Raw genomic sequence first — 17,009 nt, 5'->3', positions numbered from 1 at the left:
AAAAAGTAACTTTTAATATGTTTCTGTGGCTTCATAAATAAAAACCCACAGAGATGATTAGTAAAGACTGGCTTTATTGTTAAACAACACCGTTTCTTTCTAAATAAATCTGATTTCAATGCAATGTGTTCTGCATTTACACAATTTTCAAGATGCATGAAGCACATTCCCAAAGCAGGTACATCTCTTATGTACATTAGACTATTTATAAAACAAATTCTTCAAAAACTAAAAAAAGAACACATATGATTGTGTTCAGATTCCCTTTGTGTTTGATTATCATAAAATCATTAGTTCTACATATTTTTCCTCATAAGTAGCAGCCTGATCGCTCCTCTGCTAGAGAGAGTCCTGTGTGTGTGTGTGTGTGTGTGTGTGTGTGTGTGTGTGTGTGTGTGTGTGTGTGTGTCAGGTGTATTCACACAGGTGTCCGCAGCCGGCCGGACAGTGTTTGGACCGTTTCAGCCACTCCATCATATGCTCCAGGTGTCCTCCATGACTGCAGCCCTGACACCACACAAACAAGCCTTTGACCACGTGATGACACACTGCACACACACTCGCACACTGGTGGCACCTAGGAAGAGTTCCAACACATACATACAATATCCAATCAATATATTTCACATTTTTTAAAATGACAAGATTTTAATTTTCATATATATAATATATATATATATATATTATTATTACTTGATAAGTGATATAATATTAAGTAAATTATAAAAAAAATATATTATTATTTTTGTACTTTGTACTATTATTATTGTACTTTTTTATTTTAAATTTTACACAAAATTATTTATCATTATAATTTAAAATTAAATATATTAATTTTCTTTATTTATAAAGTGGGCCTAAAGTGTGCAAAATTCTCTAAAATCTTGATGATATTTAAATAAATTAAATCAAGTGAATTAATAAGTGATATAAAGTAATTTATAACAAATAATTATTATTTATAGAAATGTATGTAAATAATAAAAAATAAATCAATTATAAATACAAAATATTTTATTTACTTCTAAAATTAACCCAAATAGTGTAAAATTCTCTAAAATTTTAGCAATTTTTTCAAATGATAATTTGATAATATATAATAAATTAAATAAGTCATTAACGTGATATAATTGTACAGAAATTATAATAAATGATACATCTATTATACAATTTAATAACAATATATTTATTTATAATTAGAATTGAAAATTAAATAAAATAATATTGTGTGTATATATATATAACATTAGACAAAGGACTGAAACTCACAACTTAGTAGATTTTTGACTTGACAAAGGCAAAAAAAAACGATAAAAGTCAGGGATTGGAAGTCGTACCTGTCACAGATCCAGCCCCTGTTGCTCATTGGTCGCTTGCAGTTGCTGCAGTTGATGTGTAAGGTGGTGGAGGCTTGATTCAGACACATGATGGGGCCACACGTGCTCAGTTTGATCACCTCGTTACTGACGTTCCACAGCTCGAATCGCTGCAGCAGGTCGATGTAGGACATGTACCAGTGCTCCTGAAACACAAACACACACAGATTAAAACATCACGGCTGTACCATCACTCACTATTCCCCTACATCAGTCCACTCATACAGTTCACTTGAAGGAGTGAATGAAAACAAGTGAGTGAGGGCAATGGAAGGACTGCCGCTTTTGCATAGTTTACCTGCTGTTTAATAATCATTTGAAATGGGCAGCTCCAGTAGTAAAATTAAAGGATTTATATTGAACTCGGTCATTGAAATTAGGTATAAAGCCTAGTTAAACAATTTAATAGTCCATTTACAATGAATTTGTACATGTGTTGTATTATGGCATGGAGGGGTGCTTTTAACATCAATTAAAGGAACACTTAACTTTTTTTGAAAATAGGATCATTTTCCAACTTCCCTAGAGTTAAACAGTTGAGGTTTACCGTTTTCCAATCCATTCAGCAGATCTCCGGGTCTGGCGGTAGCACTTTTAGCTTAGCTTAGCATAGATCAATGAATCTGATTAGACCGTTAGCATCTCGCTCAAAAATGACCAAAGAGTTTCCATAGTTTTCCTAATTAAAACTTGACTCTTCTGTAGTTGCATCGTGTACTAAGACCGACTGAAAATTAAAAGTTGCAAAATCAGAAACTGTTTGGTCATTTTTGAGCGAGATGCTAACGGTCTAATCCGATTCAATGATCTATGCTAAGCTAAGCTTAAAGTGCTACCACCAGACCCAAAGATCGGCTGAATGGATTCGAAAACGGTAAAACTCAACTATTTAACTCTAGGGCATACATGCCAACCCTCCCTAATTTTCCGGGAGACTCCCGAATTTCAAAGCCCCTCCCGAAAATCTCCCGGACCGACCTTTCTCCCGAATTTCTCCCGATTTCCACCCGGACAACAATATTGCTACACCATCCGTCACTGGGCGCCGTTTTAGACCAAACGCTTGCGCTCCCATGGCGTCTGTCGTTGCTATGCAACCAAACTGCGCTCTCCATGATGACGACGAAGAAGTATCAGCAAAGGATTAATTGATTTCTAGCCTCACCTCGGCTCGCATTAGCTTTACTACTAGATATATTTCTGGAGATGAGAAGGAAAAACCCGCCTGGAAAAAGTAGCGCACCACGTTGCTTCCATTATGAGCGTGCTCACCGCGGCCGCGCATCTACGGTTGAAAAAACGACCTTGAGCGCGAAAAAGATGCAATATGTGAACGGCCCCTAGAAGCAGACATCTGAAATGAAAGGCAAGAACAGCTATTTATTTAGCTTTAGACTGTTACATGAAAATTTAAAAATGAAATGTCATAATTATAATGTTTTGAGAGTTTACTTATGTAATTGTTGCATTAGGCTATGAACTAATAAATGTTTATTGCTAAGATCTAGCTATTTCATATCTCTTCATCTACAGTAGCTAACAAATTAGGGTCTAACCTCCTGAGGAGAGGCCTTATGGAATTGAATTTGTCAAATAAATGAATTACATTTTTCTTTGCGTTTGTGTATGTGATATTATATATGACGACACATCGTTTGTGTATGTGATATATATGACGACACACAACCCCCCCCCACCCCCCCGGTCCTTTTTAATATCTCCCTAATTCTGAGGTCTCAAGGTTGGCAAGTATGCTCTAGGGGAGTGTGAAAATGAGCTTATTATTTTTTTTTTTAAGTGGAGTGTTCCTTTAATGGATGATTCAGCTGTGAGCGCCATCTTTTGGCAAGACGCAGGAACTCTTATTATGCTCTTATTATCATCAGTGAATTATGAGTTTTCTCTAGCTGCTTAGTGTACATCGGTTGTACACTCATTTTTGCTCTGGAAAATATCCACTAAGGTTTCGGACAACACTAAAAATGACTGTTCCCTATTTGAGGGTATAGTGGGTGATTTTGGATACAGCCCACATGAAGAAAGCTACACTTCCTGTAAAAGGCAGGTGGTTTTCCTCACCTGTGTGAGCTCGTCGATCTCCTTACGGATGCGGTCGCCCAGTACGATCAGCAAGGATATGGCCATCTGCACGTTGCCCTGCTCGGCGTAGTAGCACAGCATCTCCTTTACGATGGGGCAGAAGAACTTGGGCGGCAAGTGAGGTGAGAACAGCAGCTGCGAGACGGAAATGAGACTGAAGGACTCCATGGGAGTCAGACACGTGCTCTCGGCTTCGCTCCCGCTGACGTGGGGCGACTCTGGCTTCTCCTGCACTGGCTCCGGGGCCGAGGGATGGTCCATGATCTCGTGGCGTAACGGGAAAGCCTCCTGAGGGAGCAGGTAGTCGGGCTCCTCTGCTGGAGAGAGAACAGTCTTTTCATTTCACTTTTTACAACGATACACCTGTGAAATATGCTTGGTTTTGTTGACTTCTCACAGGCAATATTAACATTTTGCTGCTTCTTGACCAACCTGCCTGGTTCTCGTGCTCCATGCTGTAGAGATCATCGTCGTCCAGTTCAGCGTCTCCAAACAGATACTCGGCCTGACACTCGCTGCCCTCCGTCTCCTCATTCTCTGCACACAGAAACACATCTTTATACACTGTTTGTAAGGATTTCCTGGCAGGTAAACATCTGGACTGACACGGAAGGCCACGGAGAAACTTACGGAGTCATTTCTGCATTCACAAATCAAACCATCTTTAACCAGCTCATTAACCCTAAAGTTTTAAACGGTTAGTTCACTGAAAAAATGACAATTCTCTCATCATTTACAGGTCGTTCCCTATATGTGTGATCATCCGCTGCTTTCACAGACAAGGCTCAAGACTAAAATGTAAGTCTGAGCTGTTTAAACTGAAAGAAGAACAAGAGGGACACCAATCATGTTTTTTTCTAAGACACATTTATAAAAATGACTTTAATGGCCTTATTGAACTGTGGCCTTGGCCTAATCCTTGCTTAGTCTTAGCACTGTCTGTGAAACCAGGCCTTTATGTCTTCTGTGGGACATAAAAGGAGATGTTTAGCAGAATGTCCAAATTGCTCCAAGTTGAAAATGCACCACAAAATGATTGGTTTCTCTTAAGGAACAGACTTAAACTGAATCTGTTATGTCGATCATATAGGTTTGAAACTATATGAGGCTTAATGATGAAAGAATCATTATTTTTGGGTGACCTTTCTGGTCTCCTACAAATGTTTTGTGTTTTCCTGATAAACTTTGCATTTGCTAGCAAAAAAGTTATTTGCGAGCAAAGTTTAATGGGCAAACAGAATGGTTTTGTGAGCAAATGAAAACACAAAGGTTTGCAAAGAAATGCAACGTTTCTCTAGGAAATCAAAAGTTTTGCAAACAAACACAAAGTATATTCGGGAAACAAAGGTTTGCGAGGAAAAGCAAAGTTTCCCTGGAAAATTAAAAGGTTTTGCGAACAAACGCAAAGTTTTTTTGAGAAACAAAAGTTTTGTGAGCGTATGCAAGGTTTCTCGGGAAAAATACAAAAGTTGCAAGCAAACACAAAGCTTCTGAGGAAAAAACTAAGGTTTAACAAGCAAATACAAAGTTTATTGTGGAAACACATATAAAGCTTTAACTATACATTAGTTAAAGCTAATGTAAAGTTTCTTTGACGTAAAGTTGCAATTTAATACAATATTGCGGACACAAACATTTTGTGAGCAAAAGTTATGTTTCTCATATATCTTATTTAATTTATTGGGAAAAAGCAAAAGTTTTATGAATGAAAGCAAAGTTTCTCTGGTAAAGACCATTTGTTTTATGCGTAAATGCAAAATCTCTCAGGAAACATAAATGTTTTGTGATTGAAGGCAACATGTCTTTGGGGAATGCAGCCGTTTTGAGAGAGCAAGCACAAAGTTTGCTCTGTAAACACAATCTGGCTGATTGTATCTTGCATTCCTCTGTTATTGGTCTCTCATCAGGATGTGCTGCGTGTTTATATGTCTGTGTCTCACTGTCATTGTTGTTGAGGTTGGTCTCCAGACTGTGGAGGTTGTCTTGTCTGTTTTCTTTGATTCTCTCATTGAGAGCAGCGCTTATCTCCTTCATACTGAAGCTGCAGGACGCAGGTAAAAGATGCACAGTGATGAATGATATTAGAGTTAGGATTCAGAAATGAAACATCACATGTGGTAATGTCAGTACCTGTTGACGAGTGGCAGGTTTCCTAATTTGTTCAGATTGTGATTTGATGACAAGGACGGATTAGCCGGCTCTGAAAACATGATTCGCAGCATGGTCCATGTGGTCGATTCCTGTAAAGTACAAACACATAACATAAAAACTTCTGTAAAACAGGCTTTGTAAGGAAACTGCAGGGGATTTGTGAATGAATGATAAGCTAATCTTTCAGTATTAATCATAAAAATATGCAATCAATTAAAAAATTAAACATGGAAGCCTATATTAGATAATTTTATACTGGCCTTATGCACTATACAATTGCAAAATGTTCTTTTAATATTTAAAATATTTATTTTATTTAGTTAACTTGCATATATATATTATATATATATATTTTATTTTTGAGCATATGATAAGTTTTTTTAATAAAAGACAACAGAGAACCATGAACATGCAAATGTTGTCTAAAATCATTGAGATGTTAACTTAAAATCTCTGGGGGCACTTCAAAAAAAATATTGTAGGTTTAAAGGAGTTCAGCTGACAAAAAAGGTTAAAATACAACCAAACCCCATTAAAATCCATCCGTACCTGCGGTCTGTTGAGTCTCTTGGCGACTTGAGCGTTATGCTCACAGAGTTCGGCGAAGGGTTTCCCGCTCAGCAGGTAACTCTGCGCAGTGTTAATGAACCAGTCCATCCCGACACCGCTGCCCGCTTCACTCTCAAACACACTGAGCGCGCTCGACACCTGCGCAAACTGCTCCCTCACATCGGGCTTCTTGAAGAAGAAGATGGGGTACCGCCGGTCACCCCCTGGGTAGGTTTTACGCCCCACGTCCCCTACAGATTGGGGAGCTATAAAAAATTAACACCATTAAAAGCATGAGAAGGCTTTGAAAAAAAGTCAAGGCAAGTACAATAAATAAATAAATAACAAAACATATCTTGTATCTGTGCAGCTAATTTTGAATGCAAAAATATTTTTGGTCAAATCGCACCCTAATAGAAATAACACAATAAAATAGATGGAAATTATTAAATCTCACATTTGATATTTTTTAGTCTCTAAAAAACTAGAAGTTTTCGATGCAAGCCCTTTACAGCCACTGAATAAAACATTTTAAAAGGTAACTTTTTATCTAACAATTTTGACTTTTTTTTATAAAATTGCATGCTATAAACTCGCAGTTGAGTGTTACAAAGTCAGTACTGTGTGATAAACTCATAATTCTGAGAAATAACAAAAAAAAGTCACATTTGCAAGAAAAAAAAAGTCACTATTGTGAAGAAAAAAAACGTCTGTGCTTGCATAGTTTTTCTGTTTTTACATGCATCTTAAGTGTTTTTCATAGTGTTGAATATTGTGAACTGCATTGAAATCAGTGATGTTCAATTTAACACACAACACACAAATAGTACCCAGTTTTTCAGCACCACAGGAGGGTTTGCAGCAGTTCACCCGGGCGGGTCACTCACCGCTCATCAGACTCTCTTTAGCAGCAAACACCAGGTCTCCAAACAGCCCAAAGCAGAGTCCTTCAGGATTGGCGCGGTCGACGGGTCTGCTGGCGTCTTTAAACATGTGCTGGTACAGCGTACTGTCCTTGGACCCTGACAGCAGGAAGTAGGGGTCGTGCTGGTGCCGCCACACGATTCCCGTGGTCACGTCTTTGTGCTCCTCAAAGGTCGCGAAGGGGATGAACGGCCGGCGGACGTCCCAGACGTAGATGTTGTGGTCCACCATCATGGAGCAGGTGGCCAGGTGATATCTTCGCTCCGGACGCCACTTGACCCTGGCCACCGACGCTATGGTCTGAACGCAGTAGATCTCCTTCACGCGGTTGGTCGACATGTCCCAGACTTTCACCATCTTGTCACGTCCGCCTGTGGCGAGCCAACCCCTACAAGACAGAGACAAGCATTACATATACAAAACACCGCCAGAGAGAAAAATGTGTAATATTTACCAACTAAAATTAATACTTTTGAGTATTTATTAAGTAGAAATTGAAGAAATTATTTAGAATTTGACTATTTAGTTTTTTAATCTTCCTTCTTTTTTAAAGTTTCTTTAGTTATTATTAAGATTTTTACAACTGTTATTGTTGTTACTATTTTTATCTCATTTTATCTTCTTTTAAAAAAAGGCTCTTTTTGTATGTTTCATAAGTCATTAGTTAAATTTTTTTATAATAATAATTTATTATAAATATAATAATCATTTTAAAATTTGTATTTGTAATAATAAAACTATTTTATTATTTCCCTCATTTTATTTTCAATTTAATATTTACTTTAAAAGTAAAAAAATTTAAATTTAATTTTACTATAACAATAATATACAATTTTTTTAATTTGTATTTGTAATAAAACAATTTTATTATTATATTTCCCTCATTTTGTTTACATCAAGAGTAAGTTTGACATTTTAAATTGAATTTCACTATAATAACAACAAAAACAACAATAATAATAGTAGTAATAATAATAATTATTATTATAAACAATAATAATTGTATACTAATTGTTATATTCTGAGCTATTATATTATATCATATTTATGGCTGTCAGTATAATGCGTTAACTTGATTAATTAATTATAAAAAATAACGCAATTAATTTTTTTTAACAAAATTAATGCACTGGCCCAGCCTTCAGTCCTGTATGTAATCTTACATAACCAAAACAGCTTTATTACCAACAGTCTTCAAAATACCTTCCTTAAATTCTGTCATTATTTGCTCACCCTCATGTCATTTCAAACCTTTATACTGCAGTACATATTTTGAAGAAGGTATTTTGTTGGTAACAAAGCTATTTTGGTTACCAGCGACTTTCTTTGTACTAACAACCAATACTGAGATGTTTCTCGAGTTATCTTCTTTTACGTTCCATGATTTGTTCGGCCGTTGTAGCCTAAATGTTTGTGCATGGACCTGTCCTCAGGGTGCCAGTCACAGCAGAAGACGGGTCCGGTGTGCGCGGTGAACATCCTCTCGTATCGGTCGGGTCTGCGAATGTCCCACAGCTGCACGTTTCCATTCTCAAACGAGGCCGCGAATGTGAAATAATCCTTAATACTGAACTGCACATCTCTCACGCTCTCAGACTGACCTGCGAAACAGACTGGTGTTCACGTTGTGTACAGTCTCTGTGTAGTGTCAGATTTAGTGTTTAAAATGCTCCAGATGTGCTTCTCATTGAAAATAGGTGCTTGGATGATGTTTTGTAGATGTATAGTATGTGTAAATCATGACAGAATTTGATTTTTGACATGTGACCCCTGCTGGCAAAATGAGTCGTAATGAGCAAATTGTCAAAAATGAGTTATTTTTATTGATAATGAGGTATGACTTGTGACTTGAGTTACAGCCGTTCGAAGGCGACACGAGTCAGCAGAGATGAATTTTTTTTGAGAAAAATCGAGTGAAAGTTTTCCCAAGCAACATTGCATATTTTCTTCCATTTCTATTCTTAATAATTACTATATTATTAATCACAATATTGTTATTATTTTTTATCTTCGTTATTAAAAATATGAAACAAAGATGCAAAAAACAGTAGTTTAATCAAGAGCCTGTATTCTTTTAATGTTCGTGTAATTAACATTGGGACCTACTGTAATGCATGGATCTAATATAATGTTACACATCAGATAAGACATAACAGATTATGTTTGTGTGACTCTCGTCTAGACATATTTTGCAATAATGTACTTTTTAGGGAGATTATGCACATGCTTTGCAAACATTAGCATGGTTTGAACTCATGTCGTTGACAATTCAATATAAATATTCACAAAGCTGTAATGCTGTACTTTGCAACAACAGCCCTACAACTTATGGTGAGAAGCAGCAGCGGTCGTCCAGAAGAAAGCGTACAACTAAAGATCATTTTAGATGTTGAATTACTTTTTGGAGCATTGAGATCACTAGAAGAGGACTTAATGAACTCATTTTTGTGAAAACCTTAAATATGACCTTTTTTCTCTTCTTTTGGCTGTAGCTCAAAGTTAGACCGCGTGCATTCACACTCACTCTGCCAGCACGGGTCACATGTGCAGATGCTGTAGTAAAGCCAGAGACGCTCATCTACCAGAAAAGGTGCTGACGCTCTCCTTCTTGCGCAGGTCAAAACACTTCATGAATCCGTCCTGAGAGCCGGACAGCAGCATGTTGACCTCAGTGGGGTGAAAACAGACTTTATTGACCGTGCGCTTGTGTTCGGTGAACAGCTGCTCCTGTTTGTTACGGCAGGACCGGGCCAGATTCCACGTCACCACGGCTCCGTTAGTGGCGGCGGTGGCCAGCAGGTTCTCCTCCATCTGATGCCACATGACGTCCGCACAGCTGAAGTTCAGTGAGGGTTTGCGTCCCACACGCAGGTTCAGCCGCTCCACGAAAGCGTCCTCCTCCAGACCGTAAATCTTGAAAATATTCCGCCCGGCAACCACCACCTGAAACATGCGGTGATCAATAACAGACTGAATATTAATTTACATACTACTAATCATTTAAATGACAAATATATACATACTGAAACAATAACTAAATTAATAAATATAAATAATAGTGCTGTCAAGCGATTAATCGCATCCAAAATGAAAGTTTTGTTTGCATAATATATGTGTGTGCTGTGTATATTTATTATGCCTATATAAATATACACACATGCATGTATATATTTCAGAAAAATATTATATATATTAAATCTATTTATTTATGATATAAATTATATGAATGTAAATATTTTCTAAATATATTATATTTTATGTGTGTGTATTTATATATACATAATAAATATACACAGTATACACACAAAAACGTTTATTTTGGATGCGATTAATCATTTGACAGCACTAATAAATAATAATAATAATAAATTGATTCAATTTAATTAGATTAGCAAAACAATATACTGTATATGTATATAAATATTTTGTGAATATTCAGATTTTTTCCCCCAGCAAACACCACCAGATCACCCTTGTGATCAATCACAAATTAACTGTATGTTATAACTAGAATTTTGAATGTGAATATTTATTATTGACAATTAATTAATTATTAATATTAGTCATTGCCAAATTGAATATTTATTTACATATTAATAATAGTTTAAATTACAAATAAATCACTAAAATATATATATTTATATATGTATTTATTTATAGTAATAAATATGAACAATAATAGATCTTTGAAAACTTAATGAACTTAATGACAAATTGTTGAAATTAAAATATTTATTATATTTGGCATGGCTACCACCACCTGAAACATGTTGTGAAAAATTATTACATATACAATTAAATTATACACATTATAAACAAATAAATAAAAAATAATCATAAATTTTAGACATTAAAATATTTTGCCAATCAAACATCACCTGAAATATGTTCTGATCAGTCAAGGGCTAACTACATCTTATAAAAATAGTATCCAAAAATAGTATTAGGAAAGTGAATATTAATTATTGACAATTAAATTGTTAATAACTGATATTAGTCATTAACAGATTAAATACTAACTTAATTTACATATTAATATAATATAAATTACATGTAAATATAAACTTGTACATGTAAATGTAAATAAATAGAAAATATACATTTAATATATTAAATAATAATAAATTTATAATAATACTACATGTAAATCATTTAATAATTACTAAATTATATACATTTAAATACTGATTTATTATAAATTATATAAATGTCAAAGTTATTGTAATAATTCTATATTGATCATTTTGGTCGTGTGAACCATCAACCATTGAATTGGTCTCTTTGGCTTGTGTTGTGAATATAATTTTCATCTCATTTGTTCACCTGCGTAGCATCCCGACACACGCTGATGGCGTTAGCAGGTGCATCCAGGTGACAAAACATGGTACAGCCACTGATAGTGCTGGTGACCCTGGTCATCTTCTCCATCTCAATCTGCACAATCAAGAGAAAGAGAGCAAACAGAGGTGAAAACAAAGAAAGAGAAGAGATGTAGCTAGAACAGTTCCTTCTCTGGCCAGCAGGTGGAGCAATGAACATCTCCAGGTGGCGAGGGATACGAGCCATGAGGTGCATTTATAAAGTCAAAATATACAGTAATAAAGTGAGAGGTTCACACTTACGCTGTGTCCAAAGCCCGTTCTGTTGAGTTTATTATTTTAAAATAACCTTTCTCTTGCTCATTCATTGACTCAAAACCTATGAGAAAATGAATTCAGAAACAGAAATCATGTTTCATTGTGTTTTAATATTTCACCAAAAAAAAAAAAAAATTTAAAGTAAATTTGATAAAAATTACTAAATATATACATATACATATATATATATATATATATATATATATATATACACACACACACACACGCACAGACACATTTAAATATATGCAAACATACATTTATTGTGTTAAAAGCACACACATATAAGTGAATTTTAATGCTACTGTTTAATTTAACACTAAACACAATTCAAGTGTTTTTTTCTTTCATCTCACCGTCTGTGTTTCTCGCTCACAGCTCGAGCTAAAAATTACACATCTCGCGTGACAGTCGGTGCGTGACGTCACGCACACCTTCACGCGATCGCGGATAACATCTTTACACGGAATTACACACCGACCTGCAGAACAGCAGAAAAACATATCAGCAACAAAGACTTTAAATAAATGAAGTGTAAAAGTGATATCAGAAAACATAAATAAATACATAATAATAAATAGAATAAAAAATAAATTGTAAAAGTTATATATAGCGATAGAGACAAATAGACACAACAAATTTGATTTATTGGTAGAGTGCATGTTGTGTAAATATTTTATCTGCTGCTGACTGCGTTCAGCCAATAATTTCACAATTTATAAATACTATTTTCTCATTAACATTAGGAAAACAAACGCAGTGCTTTGTTATTATAATGCACAGAAATACCGATTAAAAATTTAATTATTTTATATAAGGGTTTGCACAGTTCATCATATTCACCTCAAGCATACTGGGCTTCGAGAATCGAGATTATAAAAATATAATACATTTAGTATTATAACAAAATGATATTATAGCTGTATCTTATTAAGCATGCAGTATTAGATGTAACGTTAGTTTGTGTTTGCAGCAGTCACGCGCCTTAATAAAAGTGCTACGCTGCTTTAAAAACAGCTCAGTACAGCGGTTATAATTCATGCAGTACGAGGCAGTAATACAGCCTTCGAATATTAATGTTCAACTGTGATATGAGTTTAGATACCGCTGAAATAACCGCGAACAACTTACCCTTTTAAAAACAAATGTGTCCGTTCATGAGAAGCGGATGTAGAAGCATTGTTTACGTTAGCGGCTGACGTCACCTCCGGTCGCATGGCGCGCTGCTTCGAGCTGCATAATCTGTTCACAACGCCTTTAAAATTTTACACAAAAGAATATTTGTCAGAACACATCCCGGTATGATAATATGCTGTGATGTCGCTTGCTAACATTTGTTTGTTAATGTTATGAACTCGCTGTTTACATTATCTCTCTCTCTCTCTCTCTCTCTGTCAGTCATGTCTGTGAATGAAAGCCTGTATAACTGTGATGCTCCAGCTGTGTGGAGAGCAGTTCATGAAAAATACTGGACTGTAGTAGAAGCCAAGGCAGCTGTGAAGGGGAAGACATCAGGAAAGCTCTTGCAACTGGACAGATGGTTTGAGTTCTTACAAGCAAACACTTAAAATGTATTTTTAGGTTCATTGCAGCATTTGTATATTAATAATAATTACATGATTTACAATATTGCTAAAAAAAAAAGTATACAGTACATTTAAAATAGCATTTTATATGTTGTTTTATTATATTATAAAAAAAATGAAAAAAATGTATTGCAATAATGTAAATTTTTACCTAATTATCAAAATTAGTCATATCCATGCAGCTTTAGTAGCAGTGTTTATTTGATATGTGATTATATATAAATAATCATAAATTACAAATATAAATACTAAAATGTATTTATAAAATAAATGATACATTTAAATATTGTTAAATTATTTACATTTAAAATGAATGTATTGATTGCATCCTTTTAATTTATATTTTCGACCTACACATCATAATTAACCATAAACTTGCAAATTTACAAAACCGTAAATGCAGCCTCACTAGCATTTCCTTTATTTGATATGAGCCACATTTAAACACCCAAAATGTGTTTTTATGATCATTACTGTATTTGTGTAGCAGAATAGAATTGAATATTAATTTATATATTAATAATTATAAATGACCTTTATACAGTCAATGTAAATGACTCAAATTTAAAAACATAATAAACTATAGAAATTAAAATATTATTAAATCATGCATTTTATATATATATATATATATATATATATATATATATATATATATATATATATATATATATAATTTTTTTTTTTTTTTTTTTTTTTTTTTTTTTAATCACATGAATCAGAATAGACATGCATCAGAATAGAATACAACTGTAGATGTAGTAAATCTTCTGTCAGGTTTCAGGAGGAGCTGCCGGCAGCGATCTCAGCCCGATCCAAGCGTTCCCTCACACACGCTGAGCTCGTCAAGATCATGGAGTGGAAACTGACTGTAAGCACAACAGAAATAGATTCACACCCTACGTAATTAACAAGAACCATGATGCCAGAAATAGGCGAGTGACTCAGTGGTTGCATGATGGATGCTCTCTAACAGAAAGGGAAGTTCAGGCCTCGTTTGCAGCAGCTGATTGGCTCAAACAGCGAGGAGGCGGTTCAAAGCTTGACCAGCAAAGCTTTCGTTTTGTTACCTGATGTCCAAGCAGCGATTACAGAGCTGTGCAAACTCAAAGGTGTCGGGCCAGCGACGGCATCAGGTACACACACACACCCACCAGATCACGCATGCATGCATTAACTGTATTAATATGCATCTAATCTGTCTTTATCAGCCGTGTTGGTGGCCGAAGCTCCGGGTGAAGTTGCCTTCATGGCTGATGAAGCAGTGGAGAGCATCGCTGAACTCAGGCCGGTCGAGTACACGGCCAAACACTATGCACTTTTCCTCCAGAAAATACTGAACAAAACATCCCAGCTTAATAAAGGTAAGAGATTTAAGATGCATGTTCGTCTTCAAGTGTTCTTCATGGGGATCTGACCCTGATGTTTGTGGTCTCAGCGGACAGTCAGCGGGACTGGACTCCTCACAGGGTGGAGCAGTGTTTATGGGCCTGGGCCGTGGCCAATCAGATTCAGCCCTCGTTACTACAGGAGTTTCGTCTGATGGATGCAACACACTTTTCTCTATCCAATCAGAAGCCAGAGAAGAGGAAGACAGCTGATGAAGAGCCCTCGAAGAGACAGAAGACGGAGAGATCCTGAAGAGCTGCACTTCTGTCTTCTTATCTGAATAATATTATATTCAGCACTTTTCCTTTGCAAAAGTATGTCTTTTTGAGATATTATAAAAAAAGATCACGAAATACACTTCACAATTGCTTTTCTCAATTTGTAATTGTTTACGTATAAATGTTTTAATAAAGCAATAAAACCTTTGTAAAAATTACAACCATTTAAGTGTTTTTTCTAATGTTTTGAATAATTAGAAATTACATATACTGTATGTATATATATGTATGTGTATATATATATATGAATCCAAGTATTGAGTGCATAAATTAACATACTTTAAAGAACTTGGGCTTTTCTGTTTTTTCAAATCCTTTTTTTGATTTATCTAAAGAAATATACTAATATTTTGAGATACTGCATACTTTCATGCGCTGTAAGCGCTAATCATCAAAATTAAAACAAAAAAACTTGTGAAATGTTTTACTTTACATGTCATGAATCTAGAATATATGAAAGTATCACTTTTTTTAAATAAGTTACAAAAAATAACTCTTCAATTTGATATTCAAATTTTTGGAGATGCACCTATATATATATATATATATATATATATATATATATATATATATATATATATATATATATATATATATATATATATATATATATATATATATATATATATATAAAATATGCTCAAACATTTCTGATTATTATCAATGTTTGTGCTGCTTCATATGTTTGTGAAAACTATGATAAACTACCATTTAAAAGTTTGGGTTAAGAAATTTAAATTTCAAAAAAATATATTTATATATATTTTTTTTATTTTATTCAGCAAGGATGCGTTAAATTGAAAAAGTGACAGTAAAGACATTTATAATGTTACTAAAAAATTCTATTTCAAATAAATGCTGTTCTTTGAACTTTCTATTCTTCAAAGAATTTGGGGAAAAAAATAGTTTCCACAAAAATGTTAAGTAGCACAACTATTTTCAATGCTGATGTATACAAAATTTCTATAAATCTGATTTAATGATTAAATTAAATTTTTAGACTGCTGCTACTGCATGGCCAATTTGTACAAAAAATAAATAAAAATGGCAAACCCCACATAAAGCAAGAAATAATGAAAATAAATCCATGTACATAATATTAGCCTAAGGTGACCAAACAAAAAAGCACCTCCTGATAATTTGTTGAAACAGAAGGAAGTTTTGTTCGAGAGGAGTTTCATACTTTGTAGCCCATCGGTGGAAAGTGTTACTGTGAGCACTGACACACACTCACACATCTCCTCACAGTATGGTCTTTATTTCATACAGCTGAGAAATGAAAGCAAACACAAAACCATACAAACTAAAACTACATTAACATAATTGCCTCGGGTCCCAATATTTCAGAAGTAGGCTACAACACATCATGAAATGATAAAGAAATTGATAGAAACTATCAATATTTACATCTCTTTTTTTATCATCATCTGATCAAGAAAAAACTATTAGCATTATATTTTCAGCTTTAGCTTCTTTTGCTTTTTTGTAAACAGAATCTTTTACTGCAACGAGTCGTCATCTCGTCTTTTGGCACCATTTTTAAATCAGTAAATGAACTACGATTCTCAGTAGGACTACAATTGTGGCATGACACAGAGGATCTCACTGGAGCACAGCGATGAGCTCAAAGCAACACTCTTGCGAACTACACCCTACAACAACATGGAGAAAATAAACGCACGACACCACAATATGTGCTGATTGGCCAACTACTGATGTTAAGCATGAGATTCGAGAGCAGCTATTGGCTGGGACATAATGTGGGTGGGATTAAGGGGGAGGTCCTTGGTAAATGGATTTGTTCCCAGTTTTAAAGGGTTAGTTCACCCAGATAGGAAAATTATGTAAATAATAACTTACCCTCATGTTGTTTCAAACCCGTAAGACCTCCGTTTATCTTTGGAACACAGTTTAAGATATTTTAGATTTAGTCCGAGAGCTCTCAGTCCCTCCATTGAAGCTGTGTGTACGGTATACTGTCCATGTCCAGAAAGGTAAGAAAAACATCATCAAAGTAGT

At 34.8% G+C, this 17,009-nt stretch overlaps 2 protein-coding genes across 6 annotated transcripts; one reads left to right on the top strand and one right to left on the bottom strand.

The window, feature by feature from the left end:
* Positions 1-35: 35 nt before the first annotated feature.
* wdr24 (WD repeat domain 24) lies at positions 36-12,984 on the bottom strand. 5 transcript variants are annotated; one of them, XM_059525145.1, is made up of 14 exons: positions 12,869-12,984; positions 12,094-12,218; positions 11,723-11,798; positions 11,424-11,534; positions 9,683-10,043; positions 8,524-8,701; positions 7,064-7,488; positions 6,177-6,442; positions 5,607-5,716; positions 5,417-5,517; positions 3,909-4,013; positions 3,456-3,793; positions 1,338-1,522; positions 37-577 (listed from the first exon to the last, which is right to left on the bottom strand). In XM_059525145.1, exons 4-14 carry the CDS (start codon positions 11,526-11,528, stop codon positions 409-411), a joined length of 2,343 nt encoding a protein of 780 aa, XP_059381128.1. In that variant the 5' UTR covers positions 11,529-11,534; positions 11,723-11,798; positions 12,094-12,218; positions 12,869-12,984; the 3' UTR covers positions 37-408. The 5 variants fall into 5 exon arrangements, with proteins under 5 accessions (XP_059381127.1, XP_059381125.1, XP_059381124.1 ...); XM_059525144.1 differs by having other exon boundaries at positions 36-577; positions 11,424-11,798; XM_059525142.1 differs by lacking the exons at positions 11,723-11,798; positions 12,869-12,984 and having other exon boundaries at positions 36-365; positions 410-577; positions 12,094-12,251.
* Positions 12,985-15,145, top strand: LOC132116346 (uncharacterized). The gene is made up of 6 exons (XM_059525148.1): positions 12,985-13,036; positions 13,136-13,277; positions 14,101-14,194; positions 14,300-14,459; positions 14,535-14,687; positions 14,762-15,145. The coding sequence occupies exons 2-6, from the start codon at positions 13,138-13,140 to the stop codon at positions 14,962-14,964; spliced, it is 750 nt and encodes a 249-aa protein (XP_059381131.1). The 5' UTR covers positions 12,985-13,036; positions 13,136-13,137; the 3' UTR covers positions 14,965-15,145.
* Positions 15,146-17,009: the final 1,864 nt, after the last annotated feature.

This window comes from Carassius carassius, chromosome 35, assembly GCF_963082965.1.
Source record: "Carassius carassius chromosome 35, fCarCar2.1, whole genome shotgun sequence".
NCBI classification, from domain to species: Eukaryota; Metazoa; Chordata; class Actinopteri; order Cypriniformes; family Cyprinidae; genus Carassius; species Carassius carassius.
The sequence above is the reverse complement of the archived record's forward strand: the minus strand, read 5'-3'. Positions and strand labels throughout refer to the sequence as shown.